At 46.7% G+C, this 21,692-nt stretch overlaps 1 protein-coding gene across 8 annotated transcripts in view; it reads right to left on the bottom strand.

Annotated features, from left to right (window-relative positions):
* Positions 1-2,275: 2,275 nt before the first annotated feature.
* GATAD2B (GATA zinc finger domain containing 2B) overlaps positions 2,276-21,692 on the bottom strand; it is a 269,461-nt gene continuing 250,044 nt past the window's right edge. For all 8 annotated transcript variants that reach the window (XM_069218181.1, XM_069218183.1, XM_069218175.1 and 5 more), the window contains exons 9-11: positions 11,299-11,409; positions 2,737-2,851; positions 2,276-2,623 (exon numbers count right to left, since the gene is read on the bottom strand). In XM_069218181.1, coding sequence (XP_069074282.1) covers positions 2,490-2,623; positions 2,737-2,851; positions 11,299-11,409 — 360 coding nt within the window. In that variant the 3' untranslated portion in view covers positions 2,276-2,489. The remainder of the gene's footprint in view (positions 2,624-2,736; positions 2,852-11,298; positions 11,410-21,692) is intronic.

Below are 21,692 nucleotides of genomic sequence, written 5' to 3'. Positions count from 1 at the left end.
GCTAGCAACATTCTCCACTCTCATTATCTATCTGTGTCCTTTCATTCCCAGTGCCCTTCCCATGTAACATCTATGCCCCTAGCCTCAAAGTGGTGTATTACCAAGCATGCTTCTTGTATACCCGTCCCATGGGTGCTCTTTTCCTTGCCCTCTGAATGCTAGTTACAAGGCACCCCACATTTTCTGACCCTAGACTAGATGTGATTGTACTCTCTGTATTCCGACTCTCTAAACAGTCCAATACCATTAGGCCCAGATGAAATTTCCACTGTGCTGGTGTAATCTCACTTCTGCTTTTATACAAAATTTCCGAAGTGATGCTAATATGCCATGTGCCATTTGCAGCAAAAATGTGGTGCAATTGCACAAGAGCAACTGATATATTAGCGGCTCCTGTTTGCAACCTGTGTTTTTTGGTCTATTTTTTGTACATGCTGCATCCTCTGCCTCCAAAATGGACGCAAGTGAGAACTTTGTGACACAATATGGCACCAAATGCTGTTTATGCATTTTACATAAGTACGAGTAGTTTTGCTTAGTTTTTCTGGGATTTTGCGTAGTTACACAAAAGCAAATTATGGCTATTTCGCACCGCCTTAGTTATCATCTCTGTGCAAACCACTAATAGGAGCTCTCCTGCATCCATCCAGCCCCATTTACAATCTACTGCTGCTCAAGAGATTGTCTGTTCATTCAGTCTCTGGGTGGTTGCTAGTTATTTACTCTCTGTGCACGCAAGTCTGTCAGAGGACCCGTCCTCTTTGCTCTTCATACTCGGGGTGCACCCCTTCCAATGTACTTTATGTACCATATTCTCAGGGTGGCTTAATTTTCAAGCCGGACGACCTAAGCTCTGATGCTCCATGTCCGTTGGGCGCCTTTATGCTCTGTGTTCGCTGCGCCATGTGAAGCTGGCCCACCCTGCAGGCCTCATAATCCATGTGACCTGTAGGCCCTGTGTCATGGTAGCCCACCATCTTGAGCATGGACTCGTTCCTAACCTGTATCATTCTGATAGGATTCCGTGCTTTCCATTCTACATGTTCCTGCCTTCTTGCACAAGGAACATTAAAGAATGTTCTGTCTTTCATTGTTATGCTCGCCCTTCTATCGCATTCTCAGCAATCAGCGCATTGGCTAATCAGCCTAGTTTGCCCAAACTGTACCAGGACCTGAAACATACACAGAGAGCAACATCTGTGCTTTCTCGGCGACGACTTCACCGTCGTCAAGATAAAAGGGATACTGTGACTCACACTACGACCAAAGACCAATATTTAGAAACTAAAATTGGATCTCTGAGGGATAGTGCTGTGATAAGTAGAAAGGGAATTTTCATTAACCCACATACAACACAAAATGACTGATGAAAACACAAACCGGTCGGCCAAGATGCAGCAAGGACATTCAATAAACAAACCAATGCTAAAGAGACAGGCAAGCACGGAAGCGAATACATAGATTATTAGGCAACAGCCGCCACATTGCTGTCAGAAGGTAGGCAGTGTGCATTGACGAAAGGAGGAAGCCTGCCCTCTAGTGGCTGCTCCTTACTCTTCCCTGTGTGGAAGAGGGCATTCATCTGTCTTAGGTAAGTACTGCTTCGCAAGCCGTTCCCTTTTATCCTACCACTCCCCACATGTCCCACCAAACTTCGACATTCCGGAAGGAGCATCAACTATACTCAAGGCCGCTGCCTTCTCATGCAACTGCTGCCTGCAGCTGGACAGAAGTAAAGATGACGACCTCACACGAAGGAGAAGGCCTAGCTAACGCAGCATCAACGGAGATGTTTATGCCACTGTGCCACAAGGGCCAAGCAAAAGGTTCGAGCAGAGCTCGAGTATCTCAAACAATTGAAAAGAACAATGTGGGTAAATGGGAGGGGTGGGGCTGAAACGGAGAGAGAAGGATGTATGAGTCCAGCCTGTCTTGAGAGCCACCAACAAAAGGAGATACCCCGCCTCAACAAAATATTACGTGTCCCCTTTTCACACAATGGCCACACCGGGGAAGAGAGATTTTGCTTGATTTTGGTGGCGAAAGCAGCAGAGATAAATTACTGCATTCCTAGATCCTCCACCGCCATCCCACTAAGTGCGTAACTATCACTGGAGTCTCGCCTCCACCCACCTTCCCGGCGAACAGTGACAGCTTGAACCCACAAGTTCACGTTTCTCTGGAGGATTGTTCACCAGAGAGGAATCTTTACATTTTCAATTGCTAACAAAAAATGAAGGTATCTTAAAAACAAACCACCAGCATAAAAGAAGCGTAAAGATATATATATGCTTTATAGTACTGCACATGGGTCCTTCTGACTGGGAGTGGATGGGGCAAGCCTTACGACAGGAACCAGCTCGCGACCACAGACTGGCAAAGGATGTTCAAGCCCAAACTGGACACACTTTCTTTCCCTTGGTATGGTAGGCTCCAGCACAGGCACTGCATGCGACAGAAAGAGGAGGTGGGAGGGCCTTGCACTGGCGTTATTTCTGTCCGCTGATGGACTGCGATATAGATCGAGGTGGGATCATGTCCAGGAGGTACTCCCGCTGCCGATCTGCCAAGCTGGCAGCTTTGTGGCCTCCAATACCCGCGTTAAGATATGCAATGTTCACACCTGCGCGTGGGAGAAGAAAAGAAAGTTAGAGAAAGGTAGGTGAACGATGGGCCCCTTCCAAAGAAGCCCTGGCCTCCAAATGTCTTGCCCAGCTCTTCTGTTTGTTTCCTTACCTGGCATGCCAAGGAGGCCTCCCGCCACAGACAGCTGTGGGGCCTGAGCAAAGCTGGACAGCATTGAGCGAGCTGTGGGGATGCCACGCTGTAGGGTATTCTGGGGCTGTGGGGTCTAGGGAGAGAATGCAAAAAATGAGCCAAACTCTTTCGGAGGCACAGACGTGTTTTACAGGCGAGCTCTCTGCAGCGTAGTTACTGGCCTGAAGCAATGCTTCTACTCTCTGTACTAAGCCGTACAAACTAGTAGTCCATAGGCTCCTCTCTCCACATTCATGAAACTTACAGGGCAAGGTTTAAGGTTCATTCATAAGCAACACAAAATAAGTTAAACTAAGACTGGCTGAATGAATGAGCAGCTCTACTGCACCAAGGGCACACCACTTTCCACATTCGGTGATTTAGATGAACAGAGTTCCCTAATCTCAATCAAAGGAAAGGCCAGAGGCCACTCTGACCAGGAATCAGTAGGCCGGAGAATCGTCTTGAGGAAGGGAGACCACAAGGGGAAGAGTCACTTCAGTGAGTTAAATGAAGGTACGGAGCAGTGAAACAGTTCTCCAGCACAATTATCTTTTATAGTTTCACAAGCTGCTTGCAAATATTCCCCGACATCAGTCTGAGAATAATCAGAACTGAATGCAAAAGTTGTGTTTTCTTCTTTCCAATGCTTAACCGGTGTTTTTCAGAAGCGAATGGGGCTTTTCTCCTGCATGTCCACAGCATGTTGATCAAGAAATTCTGCCCCACACTTTCACAATATTGGTTATATTACGAAAATATAAATTAAATTATCACCAACTGCTTAGGAGAGAGATTTCAATCTATAAAACATCCCACTGTTGGAGGAGAACTGTATTTACAGGTGGCTTAACATATTCAGTTAGAGATTCACGTTTTCTGACATGGAGCAGCAAGGAGCAAATAGCTAAAATATATGCTAAAATGTAGATTCCTCATTTGAACAAATTGTGCAGGTACACTCGTCCCACATGAGTGCCCATCAAGTCATCACAGTCCAGGCAGTAGTGGCAGCAAGACTTTGTGTCCTTGAGATTTCAACAAAAGGTTAACAACGTGCTGCTGTTCTACTTTCTCCTCATGGGGGGTGTACTGCAGCATAGAAACTTGCCAGTTACCGTTTTAGCATGCAAAATGAATGCAATAAAACTATTCTGCATCAGGCTTTGCAATTTACCACAAATAGCACTTGCCTCGTTTCACCTAGCCCTTAAAGCACTTTTTGTTATTCTCCAACACAGAGAAAAATGCTACACCCAAGTCAGCCAGAAATTTGAAGAAAACATGAGGAGACCGTCCAGGCTGATATGAAAGCCGTAGACCTTTTCAGGGTTTCATCCGATGAGCTGTGGCTTTTACAGTGTCATAGGCAAGAATGCCTGAATATCACTTAATTTCCATATTGGAATAATCGCCACAAGGACAGCCATTTCTTCAAGTCAAGGATGTTAGATGGGAAGAATGACTGAGTTTGAATGGAGATGATGTTACTCTACAAAGCAACAAATTGATTCCCCACTTAAGGAGCAGAGGGTTTAACAGGAGTAAATATTTGAAGCACGTCTCTCAGGAAGTAATTGTTTAAGTGGTGGGAGAACAGTATTTCCTGGTCTGCTTTATTCTATCACCCAAGATTGTGTGTAAGTGCACTCTAATAAAAGCAAGTCGCAGAGAGGAAGGGGCCTCATGGAATGCTACTGAAGTATTATATTATTTTGGGAACACACACAATCTCTTCCACTTTATCTGAAATGTCAGGTGATCCAACTATCTAAACCAATAATACCCCTTCAAACTCTCAGGAGCTCTGTGGAAAAGCCTAGAGTGAAGTATGCACTTCAGCTAAAATTGGGGCTGTTCAAGGCAAGAATCTGGGAGCGTCCGATATTGTAATTGTGCAGTAAATGGAAGAATGACACTGAAGTGAATAGCTGCTACAGATGTAAAGGGTATTAAGGTGGGGGTAGGGGTTCAGCACCGTGACTGTCTTGTCCAACACTTACGACACATAAGTCCTTAGGGCAAGATAGTCACTAATACCCAGAAAAGGGCATGGCTAAAGAGGAACGTTGTGTCCACAACCCATTCCCCCCAAAAAAACACACACACATACACACAACATTTTGATGAGAGGCCCTTGAGTATCTCACATCTCATAGACATTCATTGACCTTGGTCTAATTAGGGACCCCCCTGAGTGAAAGCCATCCGAAGATACCTATGAAGATACCAGGATATAGCAACAAAATCAGCCGGGTAGTGAGCGCCAATAACGGAATCGTTCATGCTGAGCCTTCCAGCTCTAAATCAGACATTACACTTACTGGTGTTGAGCTGATCCTGTGATGCCATGCTACCCTCTAGTGGCAAAAACCCAAATGACAAGAGTTGCGATAGGCGCCGATGGTTTGAAATGGCAAAGAGAAAACCTATTCAATTTGTAGGCCAGAGCAACCGGTCTTGATACCCTGCAGTGTCAGACACGCAGACATGCAGCAGGGGCCCCACGAGGCTGTCATGGGGGGTGCTACAGTGCAGAACTTCAAAGTGGAGACTAAGGGCATGATTTAGAGTTTGCAGGACGGGTTACTCCATCACTAATCATATTACAATTTCCATAGGATATTATGGATTCGTATTTCACTTTTGTGAAGGACTAACCCCATCCGCCAAACTCTTAATCAGGGCCAAAGACTGAAGCGAGGCTATGACGAGCTCAAGTTGTGTCGGGATGGCTGCCCCAGCACCTGCAGCGCTCATACTCGTCCAGAAACGCTCCAAGAAAAAACAAGCATTTTCAATGCAACGTGTCTCGCATTTGTTCGAGTTAGAGCTATTAGCATTGTAAAGCAACAAAACAAACGCGGAGTGATCGCGCTGCGTGGAAAATAAACAGATAAAGTAGTCCGGACTCCAGGCTGAAAACCGCAAGCCTCGTATGTTTTTGGAACTTTACCGGTGCTGTGTAGGTGGGCTAAACACCGGAAACGGTATGACGTATGCATGCCTTTCACAAATGAAAGCAAGCGGATTTTAAAAGGCAAGCCCACGAACCAATGTAAGTGACTGACGAGGCATGGGCGTGGTTTCAAGCCCAAAGAGAGATTACAGAATGGACTGAGCACTTTGTGCTCGCCCATAAAAAGCGCTCAAATGCACCTTAGTGTCACATTTCTGCACTAGGTCCAAAAGACACCACAAAACTGACCCGTCAGACAGATGCACGGGGGCAATATTATTTCCCAGGCCACAGCTTTATAAGAGCCGTGCGCTCCGAGTGCAACATGTATAGACTTTTAAAGCAAGCCTGCTGTGTGTATTCCTGACGAAGTATCTAAGAGGCCCGAGTCCAGTAGATGGCGCCCGAAGCAGGGAGTCTGCACTGGTATTCTGCGTCCGTGGTAGGGAAAGAGAAATGGGCTCAAGAACAGTGCGTTTTATCTTGATGTTAACTAGAAAACTTTACACATGAGGGGAAAAGCACAACTCAGCCTGTGAAGCACACAAAATGGCTTCCCAACATAGCAGTATGTTGAGTTTATCGTGGCATGTGATGTCAAATATGGACTAAGACAGCGAGTTACAAAATATCTGTAAATGCCAAAGGTTCTAGTTTAAAGGCACACACAGTGAGAGCCGGGCCCTTTGGTGGGGACGGTCTGATTCTCCCCCTTTTTTCCACTAGTGTTCGGTGATTCTTGGCCGTGCCACAGCCACCCCGGGGCCAGCTCCGCCCCATTATGCAGGGAACTGAAAACCCCAGGATTTTTAAAAGTCTCCCTGGGACAATAACTGGATTGTGGCCGGTGCACACAATAAAATGGGCAGACACACAAAGTACTATGCTAAATAAATACGTGTTTGCTGGCACCGGTGTTTTAACGTTTATGATAAAGGATTCCCAGGTTAATAACAGGAAATAATTCAGGCATCAGGATCTATGAAAGATTCAAGGCTGGTTAACAGCAAAACTCAGGGACTGACTCCATGCCTACCACAGAGGACCAGACACACAGGTCTGAAGAACACTCTTTCTGCCTGGCAACGACCCGACAAAGAAAAATGAGATTTTGACAATTACTACTAAGGAACAACCCTAGAAAAAAGAGATGAGGGAAATTGCTCGAAATATTCTCAGACATTGGTAATTGCTTCAAGTGTATTCGTTGACTTTGTGGTTTTGCTCACTATGCCATTGTAGAGACGAACCACATATGAATCGGACTGCTCTGGTCCTTTAATCACCTGCCGTTATATACAGGGATGAACCACATGTTGGAATTAACACTGCTCTTTGGAAAATAAACTGTAAGGATAGGAGAAATCATTCAGATGTGTTAGGCAAGCATTTTCCCGATTTCTAACCTATTCTTCGTCTTTTGCAATTTGAACAGAACTGCAAGAAATCACGGGTAAGTAAATGAATAAACTATCCACGTAAACTGTCTAGTTTGAGCCTTACAGCAGATTTCAGACTATCACTCACTAGAGATGAGCAGAACTCATAAGTTCCAACCCCAAGTCTAGAGATTTCTACTAATTACCCATCCCACACAATGAACAGAAGACATACACTACCATCCATCACAGACCACTAAAACCCACAAACTGCCACCACATCGAAAGTAAAAAACGACTTGACTCTAACAATTCGTTTGCAGCTTGCTGTATATCACATGCTTGGCGCACACCACCCGCCTCGAAGCAGAGGTTCTAAAGTGATCTGTGAATCTTTCCACGACATAGACTACACTTCAGATGTGATGCAAGACAAACTATCTCTACAAGCAAAATGCAGAGCTGTACTTAATAGTAAACACATCTTTAAAATGTCTCAGGGTGAGCTCGCATCCTGTGCAAAGGTGCAAGGGTGTGTAAGTCTACGGCAATACAAGCTGCCAACTGAGCGTTACAGGAAAGTAACGCTGTCCATTTGCAGCACATACTGATGTAGATCACATGCTTTGCACGGACTGAAAGGAGGGGGCTTGTGAGCCGGAAGATGTGTGAAATTCATTTTAAGGACAGTTTGGCTTTTGCTTTCTGGTGGGTGTGACTTTCCACACTACGGTGCTTTGTGAACGTGTGGATGCTATGTAGTTCCTCTATATGTTTGCAAGCAGGATTTTACCTATAAAAAGCCTCAATGGCTCCCTCTTTATGAGTGAATAATGGCCCAGGCACAACGCGCTGCAGCTGACCATGATGATGTATATGTCGCCTGCATCTGGATGTAGAGACATTTTCAGAACTAGGAAGTACTACACCTGCCTACCAAGGTGGGTGCCACAAAGGTAAGCAACAACGGTACCTGTGTAATTTTTCGAACACTAGCTACAGTATGATTAGCAGTGGAGGAAATATCCCCGACGGATTCATCCATATAGCACTGTCCATGGATTGTGGGTACCTGCAGGCAAAGTATTTTACAAACTCTAGGTGGCAAACAGGTCTACCGCCGGGGTCTGCAGGGTGGACATATTGCTGAGGTACCTGGCTGTTTATCTCTCAATTGTGTGTTTCTTGATGCATCCTGCTGATCAAGCCTCTTAAGTCATTGCTTACTCATGGATGATGGTCTGTGGTAGCCTGAACAACTGTGGCCGAGTGTGAGAACACAACTTGTTTTGAATATGGTAGATTGTTTGACAATGTTCAGCATTCCGTCCATCACTTGTTGTTTTTGCTTTGTCGCCCTTAGTGGGAAGGGTATGCCCAGACGTGGGTCCCGTGCTTCCCATGCCACTGGATTCAAGCTAGCCTAGCTGATGAGGGGTGAAACCCCGAAACCGGTCCCAGGATGCTTGTTTCCGGTCCAGTGAGGACCTGGCTTGGCAGTTCGGGCTGGACTGTTCCCATGAGGAACAGGGTCAAGACTGATTTGCATATGGCTGGGTCCAAACTGGGGTGGCATGGTGAGCAAAAGAACGATGGATTAAACCCAGATCTGTGACTGGGGGTGAGTGTTTGACAATGTTCAGCATTCCGTCCATCACTTGTTGTTTTTGCTTTATGGTAGATTGTGGTCATGCTGCCTGTGTGAATGAGCGTTGCTTTGCTCCGAACTAGTTTGAAAAACTCTCTGGGCGCTAAATTAACTGACCTTAGTTCCAGGACACTGATGTGCAGACGTTGTTGGTGAGACTATTGGCCCTAGATCGCCAGTTGGCCCAGATGAGCTCCCATCCTTTGAGGGAGACCTCTGCATTGGTAGTATCTTGTGGGTGGGGGTTAAGAAACAATCCAACCAGCAACACGCTTTTGATGTACCAACATAATAGTTCCTGTAGCCCTTTGGGCTCCACCAACACTAAACCCTCTATTGACCTGTTGACTGTGACCAGTGTCTGGTAAGGCACTCCTGTAATCCTGTATGACTGTGCACTGGATAGATGTGCATTTGGTAGTACTGCAATTCTAGATGTCATCCTTCCCAAAAGTTTCATTATCTTTCGCACTTTCAGAGGACTCGACACCTGGTAAAGAGGAAGCAGAATCTGAAATGCCATCACGCTCTCCTTGTTGAGGTAAGCTGCTTGTGACCATACCCAGTAAGGTTCCCAAGAAGGCTTGAGGTTTTAGGGACCGGGTGTCAGGGAGTGGAGAGGGGATATTTTTTACATTCATTGTGAACTGTAATGTGTGGAGGAGAGGAAGGTTATGCTGTCAGTTGCCGCTCTTCACCAGTCGGTAGTCCAGGTATGAAAAACATGTACTGCATTGAGGCAAAGGTGTGCTGCTATCACTCACAGTTGTCCTCAGAATACCTGTAGGGCTGTTGGCATCCCAAAGGGTAGCACACTGAAACTGATAATGCTACCTACTTACTATAAACCTAAGGTACTAGTGGTGTGCCTGTTGGATGAGAATATGGAAGTAGGTAGCCCTGAGACAGAGGGTCCACAAAGCATTATGCAGTGGCAGTGGAATGCTGTCCTGCACAACTGTCATTTGGGATGCTCTGATATGATGTAGCCATTTAGTGATCAAAGGCCTAAAATAGGCCTCAGAATGTCATCTTATTTTGGGATAAGAAAGCAGAAGGAGAAAACGCCATGTCCCAGCTGGTGGGCTGGCAATGGTTCTATTGCTCTTGTCTGCAGCAATGCCTGCCCTTGCAGCAGTCTTTGGTGGTCCTGACTGATGCTGCGGCTGCAGTGTAATATTAAGTGGGGTGGTGGGATACTCCAGGCAGTAGCCGACTTGTCTGAGGTTATCCCTTCCCACTGGGGAAAATATAACCTTATTCATCCTCAAACAGGAGTTATGTGATTGGGAGGAATGTGAGAAAGGTCACTACTTTGCGGCTGCGGTTTTGTCCCGCCTTTGGCACCTCTATGCGTTCCGCAGCGTTTGTCCCAGAAGCTTCCACTCGAGTGAGATTTGGGTGCCACACTCTCCCAAAAGGACTACAGTGGTTGGTACTGAGAGCCTGTAAGATGGCCACTGACTTTGATCTAGCTCACTCCTATTGCCTTTCAAAACCTGAAATGTCCCACGCCCATCAATAATTTTAGCGGTGTCGGTATACTTTAAAAAAAAAAAAATGTTGCCTACCTGACGGCGGAAAAGGTGCACTCTCTTAAAGGACGCCTGGGGAGGTGTTGCTGGCCTGCTGAACACAATCCGGAGATTCTTAGGCAGGCACACTCATGGAGAACACTGGTGTTCATTTTTAAGAGGACAGTATCAGATTTATCCAGGGCACACCTGACATGACATGATCTTCCCGTCACGGGTGAGTTGCTTCCCCGCTTATCAATTCCTTGTGGTCCCTCGACTCAAAAGATGATTCAATCACAGGAACGTATTACATTTAGGACAACACTGGAAGGCTGTGGTCTCCAGAACCCATCCTCCTCAGAGGTCATTCTCACAGGACCATGCCTCCACAGCTTCAGTCTGATTTTGAAGCGGTCGCCAGGTGCACAACATTTTCGAGTGTTAAGGGTAGGGAATTCCGCTAATGTGATGTGGAAATTTTACTTCGGCAGCGCAATGGTCCTGGAACTTCTGAAGGTCTGAACCCAATCAGAGAAAAAACATTATAAAGGGGAACCCTTAGCTCTGACAACTAAAGATCCTAGACTACCATCCACCTAATACCATTATTCGAGCTGGTAGAGCTAATATACTGAAACCCAAAACAACTGAGCAACGTTTGCAAGTTGAGAAGCCCTAAATTAATGATACATTCTTATGCTTTCATTCGTAAAGAGGGTGACTGTAATCATGATAATTTCACAAGCACCTACATTGTACAATTACTATGTGAACAAAGCCAATGAATACAGCCAACAAGGTGCCACTAACAAGTCCGCGAAATCCACAAGCTGCAGTTCACATACTACCCCACCAGCTGGCGAAGCTCGACAATTGATAATAACAAATGAGCACTCAGATGAGGGTTAACAGCCAACATACCAATAGCAACAGCAACTAACAATCAGCCATTCAGGCAATGGAGAGAAGATATCTTCATTTATTTCAAATAGGGAAGTCTCCATTGTCTACCATCTCCATTAGAAAAGCTTTGCTTACCTGTCGCAGTGTGTGGTGTCTCATGATACTCTCCTGTTTACTCACACTAGACACCGTCGGAGTTGTTGTTGGGGATAAGGCAGATTGCTGCTGTAACCGCTGTTCAATTTCCTGAGGAGGCAAAGGCAGAATCAGTACAGCATATGGACAAATACATTACTTGCATAATACAAAGAAACAAACATTGACAGAGATCTAGAAAAACAAACTACATCAAGTAACAGTAACAAAAAAACCTGAGCTATGCAGCCCAACAATAGGCACAAAGACCCAGGCTCAGAACAGACCTACACATTTTCACAATAGATAAAGGCAACTACAAAGTGCAGATACACAGACTTACACTAAGTGAGATCAATTATATTTTTATAGCGCTATAGTCTGTAACTCATAGATACTGGGCATTCCTCCACTGCGTGGTCCCAAAGATACTCTAACAGTTTCAGAGAGATTAGAAGTCTAAGCTTTTAGATGTCTAGATGTGGGTGACTCTGCCTAGTCTCCATTCCATTCACTGTAAATTTATTTTCATGGTGTGGGTGGAGTTTAGAGGAGGAAAGGTCAGATGAATGGCTTAAGTACTGAAGGAATAAGAACACATAGTTAAAGATGTTAGTTACTTCTGGTTACCTACATGTAAGTGTAGTTCAAGAGCATCTCTCTTAACTGATAGGCAAGGATTTATGACTAAAATCATGTGAACATATTAAAAAATAACTTTGTACTGCCCACCCTTTGTGCCTTGAAAAAAGTGAAGGTTGCTTTCAGCCTGCAACCTAATTTTCTAGCAATTCCATCCACAAACACTGTTTTGACTAGATTTAAAGCATGCTCTACAATCTACCAAACTCTTATGCTTAGATGGGAAGGGTCTCATGTGAATAAATAAAAGATTCCAAAGCTGAAACTACAATTACAAGTAATTTTATTTTCACCAGCACTGGATCTTTTCTCAATTCACAGATTCTTTTGAATATACCAGCATGCATAAAATACCAAGCAGGTGGGCAGAGTTCATCTACACCTAAACGAACAAGTTACTTAACTTCGGTAACTAATTATCTGGTAGAGATATATCCTAGTTGCAGATTTCTTACCTTAGAATTTTCCCTGGGCGTCAGATTGGATCCAGGGATTTTTCTTGAAGCAGTACCCTTGCGTGCCGTCAGGTGGGGTCAGTCGAGTCCGCATCCATCGTTGGCATAGTGGTCGTTGTGATGACGTCGCAGTTGTATATAGGAGCCACTCTGGCGAGGTGCTGTCAGTTTGTTTTCACAACTTTTCACGCCAGAAGCGCAGAGCCATGAAGAACACTGAGACTGGTGCACAAGAGCTAGGGCCTTGAAAGGAAGTCCCTGTCCCTAGAAATCATTTTGCAGAGCAGGGAGGATTTGTGGGTCGGTAAGAAATCTCCAACTAGAATATGTCTCTACCAGATAATTTGTTACAGAAGGTAAGTAACTTGTTCATCTGAGACTTCTAGTTGCAGATTCCTTAGCTTAGAATAGATACCCAAGCAATACTGCCCCCGAGGTGGGTCTGCGAACCAAGATCACACTAAGAAGTCCTGCTGGACCGAACGGCCAAAGTAGCCGTCCCTGCGGACTTGGCAGTCCAGGCGGTAGTGTTTAGTGAACGTGTGCAGGGACGCCCTCGTTGCTGCCTGGCAGATGTCCAGGGCTGGAACTCAGCGTGCTAACCCAGGACAGATAGGACCTGAGCCAGAGTGAGCATTTTGAACCTTTCCTTTCTGAGGGAGAGACTGAGGGACCAGAGGTCTAGGATAGGGAGGAGGCCCTTGTCCTTTTTGGGCAACAGAAAGTAGTGGGAATAGCAACCATAACCTACTTCTGGCACAGGGACCCTCTTTATGGCTCCCTGGGCCAAGAGAGCTGTATCTTCCTCACAGAGAAGTGCCAAGTGATCCTCCTTCATCCGATCATAGGATGGTGGCATGACCGAAGGGGTAGTCTCGAAGGGCAGGAAATAGCCGCTTAGGATGATTTGTAAAACCTACCAGTCAGTCTTGATTGATTCCCAATGGGACACATGATGGCGAATCCTGCCTCCAACTGGTCCGGGATGGTGCGACTAAGAAGGTTTGGAGGCTGCGTGGTGAGGCGGGGTTGGAGGGTGGTGGGTCTGGAGGGAGGGGTGGTGGACTGGGCCTACCGCTGGCTTCCTGATCCACGGGGACGTTGGATCCTGCGTCTGCAGACACGTGTCTGCAGGCTGGGCAGCATGCGCTGCACAGTGGCTGGAGGGAAACGGATGCAGCTGGGTGCCCCTTCTGTAGTCACGAAAGGGGCAAAAAGAGGACTGACAGGGGCGACAAGAAGCTGCAAGGCCAAGGGACCGAGCCGTAGCTTGGGACTCCTTAAAGCGCTCGAACACGGAGTCTGTTTTGTCTCAGAAGAGGCAGGTGCCATCAAAGGGTATGTCCATAAGCGACTGCTGGACAACCCCGGAAAAGCCAGACGTCCTCAACCAAGTGTGGTGCCTCAAGGCCACCGCAGATCCAACCGATCTGCCTAGTGAGTCGGTCATTTCAAGCCGACAATGAATCGTGAACTTGGCTGTATCTCTCCCGTCAGCAACAGCTTGGGAGAGAACAGTCCAAGGCCTCCTCTGGGATCTCTGGCAGCACCTGGGCGACCGTATCCCATTAAGTATGGGACTAGCAGCCCAAAAAGCATGCGGTGTTCAAGGACCGCAACGCCAGACTGGAGGAAGAGAACATCTTCTTCCTAAGCTGGTGCAGTCGTTCTGATTCCCTATCCAGGAGCGCGGATGGGAATGTGCCAGAAGAGGAAAAAGCCTTAATGACCTAACTCTCAGGCGTGGGATGTTGGGTCAGGAATTTATGGTCGTTAACGGCGGGCGAATGTCCTGCTGACAAGAGCCCCTGTGCTGGGTTAACACCACGTCCCTAGCAGGACATTAGTGAGGGCTTCATTACAGGGCAAAAGGGGATGGGATAGACATGGACGCCCCTGACTGAAGCACCTCAGTCAGGAGGTTCTTCCAGACAGCCACCGAAGGCAGCTCGTCTGCCGCTCTTCCCACCACCACTGAATATGAGGCCCTTCCTCCGTAGCCACGGTAGGTGGAGAAAGCATACCATTGTCAGGGGAGGTGTTGAGACCACTTGTTTCGCCCAGTCCATTTTAGAATCTTCTAGCTGGAATTTTAAAGGTCCAGCGACCCCTCCATACTCTCACAGTACCTGTACCCATAGGCTTAAGTGTCAGGATCCAATCTGGGGAACATAGTTCCCATCCAAGACGGAACCGGCATAGAGCAACGTCGTTCCGGATCGTAGTCGGGAATAAGTATGGGATCAACGTTGATCGTGGGCCCGGCAGGTGTCGGAAGCGTGGATTTCTTTACCAGTGCCGGGGAAGGCCGCAATGGCACGAACGGTGCCGGTACACATGCGGATCCTCGGGTGCCCGCCGGGGCCAAGGCCGAAGCCGCCATCATGGAACCCGAGCGGGCTCCCCTTCAACCCTACTGGGCCCAAAGGCGTCACAGGAGGGTCGGTCTGCCCAAAAATGGGGCAGGGTTAGCTTCAGCTGCTGGAAACTCAGGGATGTGCAAAGCTGACCCAGAAGCAGGCTCTGAGGACCAAGGCCTAGAGCTTCAACGCTCCTCCCGCGCCGCTTCATCCGAGTGACGGGGTGAAGTCGAAGAACGTTTGTTCTTCTTCAAAGTCTTTTTCTTCTTGTGACCCTAGTGTCCTGATGATCTGGAGTGGGACGAGGATGAGTGGTGATGGCTCCACATTCGGCCTCAAGACCTTTCTCTTGAACGAGATGGGGAGCAATGCGGAGCCAAGCGCCGGGCCGCCATGTGATTTAGGGACTGATCCCACAAAGCCTTTGGGTTCAGGGCCCAGCACACGGAGCACGGCTTCGGGACGAGGTTGCGCTCCATGCACCAAACGCACACGAAGTGCGGTTCCATCACCAACTTCGTGCAGTGACAGGAGTCACATGGCTTGAATCCGGTCTTGCAGGAAGACATCTGGATGCACAGTTCAGGAAGGACCTCAAGACCTGGCTCTTCGACTGATCCTCAGCACCACCACCCACCCCCCAGCACCTTGGGTGAGTAGCCGAGCTTTACAAATCCCTGACTGATTGATGCACCGGATTAACCAAAATATTCAACAAAAAGGTTGAAAAATCAGTCAAAAAATGACTACAGGGTAGCTCTTCTATGGATCTGCACTCAACCTGACGCAGAAAGAAAAGAACGTGCTGGGATGACACCTATATAGGACTGCAACACCATCACGGCGACCACAATGCCAAAGACAGACACGGAGTCAACCAACGCCACCTGCCGGCGCATAAGGGTACTGCTCGAAGAAAAATCTCCAGATCCAGTCTGACGTCTGGGGGAAATTCTAATGTAAGGAATCTTCAATTAGAAGTCTCTTTCAAATAGGTTCTCCAACACAATATGGCACAATTTCTTATCCACACCTACATAGCTGCATAGGCAGTAATGATGGCACAACACCTTTAGACGTCTACATCACTGCTTTGCAGATTTCTATGTGAAGTATTGGACTAAAAGCCCTTGTAGTGATTTTGCATCTAACTGTATCAGGGGCGACCTGGAAACTGCTGACTGATTTCGGCTACACAAAACTTGCTAACACTGACAATCCATGTTAATAGCTGTTTTGAAAACACCTGCCCTGTTCCCGCTAATATAGAGGCATTTTTAAAAGAAAGAGAAAAATGTTCGTAAAATAACACCAAACAACAAACATCCAATGAAGGGAACAGAAGATTTGAATGTTTAAAGATTTAAGTGAAAATAGCGCCAAAAACAGTCTATAGAAGCAGCAGACCAGAGCAGAGCCAAGACACAATTTAAGACCAACCGCAATGGAGCCATTGTTAAATACACCAAGTGGATTGGTCGAGGTGCAAGTCTGGAAGACAAAAAGTGTGAGACATTTACTACTCCCAAAACAGAAAGGGACTTAATTAATTTTTGTGAAGAAAAATCCTCCCTGAGAGGGACCATCAATGAAACTGTAGCCAACACCATGGAAGCAAAGACTGGATACTTAAAGCCGGTTTGTCCTGCTGAAGCTCTCGAGATTTTTCACTGAAAATGTTCTAAGTCCCAGTGTAGAATGGGACTTGTTTTTTCGAAGGTGATGGGAGCCTTAAACAGGATGACCTCCAGACACCATGGAAATGCCGGAAGGGTACTTTTTCCAGCAGGCCCCCCTGCAGAACTGAAAGAAAGTTTTTTCTATGTTTCTAAATTTCTTCTGGTGCCCAAACAACCGCACAAGTACATTTCTAAGGCTCCCAAGACTATATGGGAGGGCACTAAGATACACTCAAGCTGTCAGGCAGAGGTGAACATCAAATTCAAGTCCAGGTCCAGTTGCCAGAGGGCATTTTCAGAAAATGGGCCCTTGCAGATACCTGTGTCCCAGCAGACAGATAGGAAGTCAGCCAACTGACCCTTGGAGTCCACTTATTTGTCCTGGGTACAAGATGGACCAGGTCAAGTTTTTCAGGGCTCTACACAGGTTAGAGAACACATGTGCTGTCCTCTTTTGATATTCCGCAGGTTCCGTAAGTTTTCGGATGAGGCTTCCTAGGGATGCCACATTTATGCCTGCTAGCAGTTAATGACTAGTGGCGATTCCTGGGCACTTCCTAACCAAGAGGTAATGGTTCCCGTAGGCAACCCTACAACTTTTTCAATAGTGCTTATTTAAGTTCAAACAATCCCACAGTGCCCCTCACTATCAGAATTCAAAATGGGAAAACCCTTCTCCCCTTGTGTAGAGCCTGCGTGCCACTCAGGAGTGTGTTAGGGTAATGAGAAATGCCCTCCTCTATGGTCACTCAAAACCAGTTCTTTCCTTCCACTGGGTTTGATGCAAGGTTGACTAGGGGGACAAATGCTAGGGCCTTTCCTGGTGTCACCTAAGCTTTATTTGTAACAAGGAATACCTCTGTTGAAGTAAATTAAGTTCCTGTGCCCACTCCCAACTGGTGTTCCTATCCGGGACGCAAACACCTCCTCACTCCCAGACCACTGTTTCTCCTTTGAGAGCAGTTTTCATGTCTTTTTCACACCTAACTTCAGGTCAAGAACCAGCTGGGCAGTTCTTGGAAAGCTAACTGCAATTAGCCATCAGCAGCTTCAAGCAGGGAAAAGATAACATTCTAAAAGTTAAATTTCAAATATATTTATTAAAAACCCAAGGTAAGTTCATTAAATATAAAAAAATAAGTCTCTGAATTGAGTCTGCAGTTGGTACAGGTCAAAAGTTACAGATTAACATGTATAATCTATACTTTGACTCTCAAATATGCACTAACTACAGCTTGACCAGAGACATTGTAATTTTGGTTGTTGGGGAACAATCAATTTCTAATGCCAAAAATGTCAGACTCTTAAAATTATACACCCTGTAGGAGGCTGGCCTGGTTTGTAGTGGGTACCAAAGGTACGTACACCTTATACCAGGTCCAGTTATCCCTTATTAGTGAAATGTAGTCAGTGTCTAGCAGCTAGGCTGTCTAGAGGTAGCTCATAGCAGATCAGCCAAGGCTGAACTAGGAGACATGCAAAGCTCTTGCAATACCACTGTAGTCACACAGTACTCACACACATGTAAGAAAATACTCAGTGTTACAAAAATAAAGGTACTTTATTTTGGTGACACAAATGTCAAAAATACCTTTGAGACTATACACCCTTAGGAGGTAAGTAATATGCACAATACATACACTAGTATCCAAAAACATATAAGTACACACTCAGAAAACAGTGCAAATAGTGAAAATCACAATAGGTTGGAATGGGCCTAGGGGGAACACAAACCATATACTAAAATAGTGGACTATGAAAGTCTGTTTCCCACCTAGGCAAGGGTAGTGTGTAGAGGGGCGCTGGGAGTGTAAGAAAGTACCAAAGGTAAGTAATAGGATCCAAGAGCCCAGGAAAACAGGAGTAAATCACAGTAAGTTTCCTGAAACCCACAAGAAGTCGTGACAGAAGATAATGCAAGAACCAGAAGAGGCTGCAAGACACCAACAATAGATTTCTAGACCTGAAAACCCATAGAAGAAGGGGACCAAGAAGCACTGAAGAGTCTAGGGAGAACAGGAGCCCCTGCTAACCCGGAAGAAGGTGCAAAAGAAGAACCACTGGTAAGAAGATAAAGTCAATTATGCACCCAAGAAGAAAGATGAGGGTTCCTGGTTGGTGCAGAAGATGTCCCACGCTAGGTGGATGACTGCAGTCTGGTTTGCGTCGCTGGATTCCACCAACAAGCCTTGGCACACGCAAAACTTGCAGTTGGCAGACGATGGCGCTGCCTAGGACCAGGAATGACCTGGTGGCCTCTACCCATGAGGGGGATACAGAGGGGGCTCTCAGCAACTCAGAGAGCCCTCAGAAGACCAGGCAGCACGCACAGGAGTCCCACAGCACAGGGACAAAGAAGGTGCACGCAGCACGAAACAAAGGGATCCCACGCCGACGGAGAACCACTCTGGAAGCTGTGCGTCGCAGGATGGAGTGCTGGGGAGCTAAGCTGTGCTGTGCACAAGGAACTTCTTGGAAGGTCGCACACAAACCTTGGCAAGTGCAAGTCACGCAGTGCACGAGGGTACTGTCTTGCGTGGGGAGGCAAGCTCTTACCTCCACCAAAGTTGGACAGCTGGACGTTGGGACTGTCAGGGTCACTTTAGTCCACCACCCATGTTGCTGGATCCACGCTCGTCGTCAGTAGAGGGGACCCACGCCACCGGTCGTCGATGCAGAGAGATGCTTGCTGAAGCAGAAGTGATTCCGTCACTCCATGGGAGATTCCTTTGGTTCTTCTGGTGCAGGCTTAAGACAGGCAGTCCCTGGAGGATGCATTACCTGGAAACTGTTGCAGTTGCTGGCAGGAGCTGAAGTTACAATGTTGCAGAAGTCGTCTTTGCTTCTTTGTTGCTGCTTGTAGAGTTCCTGGAGGGTTCAGCTGCAGTTCCGTCAGTAGAAGATGAAGTAAAGGATGCAGATGATTCCTGCTGGAGCCTTGCAATCCAATTCTGAAGAAGCACCCAGAGAAGAGACCCTAAACAGCCCTGAAAGGAGGATTGGTCACCTAACCAGGTAAGCACCTCTCAGGGGAGGGCTCTGACGTCACCTGCTGGCACTGGCCACTCAGATGCTCCCAGAGTGCCCCACCACCTTGGAATCCAAGATGACAAAACCCAGGGACACTCTGGAGGAGCTCTGTGCACCATCCCTGGGGTGATGATGGACAGGAGAGTGGTCACTCCCCTTTCCTTTGTCCAGTTTCGCACCAGAGCAGGGACTGGGGGTCCCTGAACCGGTGTAGACTGGATTATGCAAGGAGGGCACCATCTGTGCCCTTCAAAGCATTTCCAGAGGCTTTGGGAGGCTACCCCTCCCATGCCTGTAACACCTATTACCAAAAGGGAGAGGGTGTAACACCCCTCTCCCAAAGGAAATCCTTTGTTCTGCCTTCCTGGGCATGAGCTGCTCAAGCAGCAGGAGGGCAGAAGCCTGTCTGTGAGGTGGCAGCAGCCTAGCCTGCCTGGAAAACCTCAGAAGGCTAATATGGCAGTACTGGGGGGTCCTCTGTGGAGCCCCCGGAGTGCCTGGGATTGTGCAGCCAATACTGGAATCAGTATTCCCAGTTGTAGGACATCTTACATGGCCATATTCGGGGTCACCACTGTGAAGCTGGACATAGGTATTGACCTATATCCAGTTCATATGTAAAATTGCGTAACCACACTCACAAAGTCCAGGGAAATGGTCCTGGACAATGTGGGGGGACCTCTGCTAGTGCAGGGATGCCCTCACCCAGAGGTACTTTGCACCCAGCCTTCAGGGCTGGAAGGCCTGACATATAGGTGACTTAGAAGTGACCTGGTGCAGTGTAAATGGCTGTGAAATGGGGCATGCATCTCACACAGGCTGCAATGGCAGTCCTGTAGAAGCCTTTGCATGGGCTCCCTATGGGTGGCAAAAGTAATGCTGCAACCCACAGGGATCCCCTGGAACCACAATGCCCTGGGTACCTAGGTACCATATACTAGGGACTTATAAAGGGGCACCAGTATGCCAATTTGGAGTGAAATACTGGGTTACCAGTATGTAGTGACAAACTTAGAAACAGAGAGAGCATAAGCATTGGGGTCCTGGTTAGCAGGATTCCAGTGACACAGTCAAGCATACTGACAAAAACAGTGAAACATACTGACAAGTAGGCCACAAACCATAAGCACTGGGGTCCTGACTAGCAGAATCCCAGTGACTAAGTCAAAACACACAGACAAACAGGCCAAAAATGTGGGTAACCATGCTACAAAGAGGCTACTTTCTCACACACCCTACCTGTCCAAAGGGTGATTTTGACAGGTCTGGGCAGCAGGGTTCAGACGGCTGCTGTGAGGCTACACAGGGTGGGCCTGAAGTTGTGCTTTCACTTCCACTGTAGTGGAGGGCACAATAAGTGCTGCAGTCCACAAGTGGCATTTACCTTTCCACGCCAAGGGTGTATTTCTGAACCACATAATATGGCCTGATAGGAACGTTAAATGTGCCAAACAGGCTTTAAGCCTACTGTGACATATTGTAAATCCAATGTATACAGAGAATGTGAATGTGGAGAATGTGTACAGCAGGAGAAGTTTGCAAACAGACACAGCATAAAACACCGATTGCTTTCCCCTGATGAAGGATGAACGCCCGAAATGCACTGGGATTGTAAACCAACTCTCTGTATACACTGAATTGACAACTGAAGTTGAAGAAATGCAACTTTGTCATATGTTTATTAAATAATAATTGGAACTACACTCAACTACTGGTGATACATGAGAAGATTGAACAAAGTATTGACTAAACCAATCTCAAATGGAGAAAAAAGTCTGAGTCTGAAACATTCAAACAGCGCACTAAGTGGACGCCACTTAAGATAGCGCTGCGATTTGTACATTGATTTTACACCTATGGCCAGAAGGTGATACCCTATGTGAACACAAACTAGGAGCAAGTGATACAGAGTGAAGAAAGAAGATGTATGCAGATAGGCGTAAGTGGCAAACAGTGATAGACTGCAAAGAAATTTTGTGCGAAGGAGACCCTGAGTGTTTAAGACACACTGATGACCAGTACCCCCTTCCACATAATTTGAAATGTCACACAATCAGCAATAACATCTCTTACATGACATCCATGTTGAAACCAATGAAATGCAACACTTAAGCAATCTAAAAACTTAGTAGCTATGGTTAAATATTTGTGTTTGCTTTTTCTGTTTCGTTTCCTTAGGCCTGTTTTTGGTTGGGGGCGTTCACACCTTTTCGGTATGTTCACTGTTG

Source organism: Pleurodeles waltl, chromosome 12 (genome assembly GCF_031143425.1).
Source record: "Pleurodeles waltl isolate 20211129_DDA chromosome 12, aPleWal1.hap1.20221129, whole genome shotgun sequence".
NCBI lineage: Eukaryota > Metazoa > Chordata > Amphibia > Caudata > Salamandridae > Pleurodeles > Pleurodeles waltl.
This window is presented reverse-complemented; position numbering and strand designations above follow the sequence as displayed.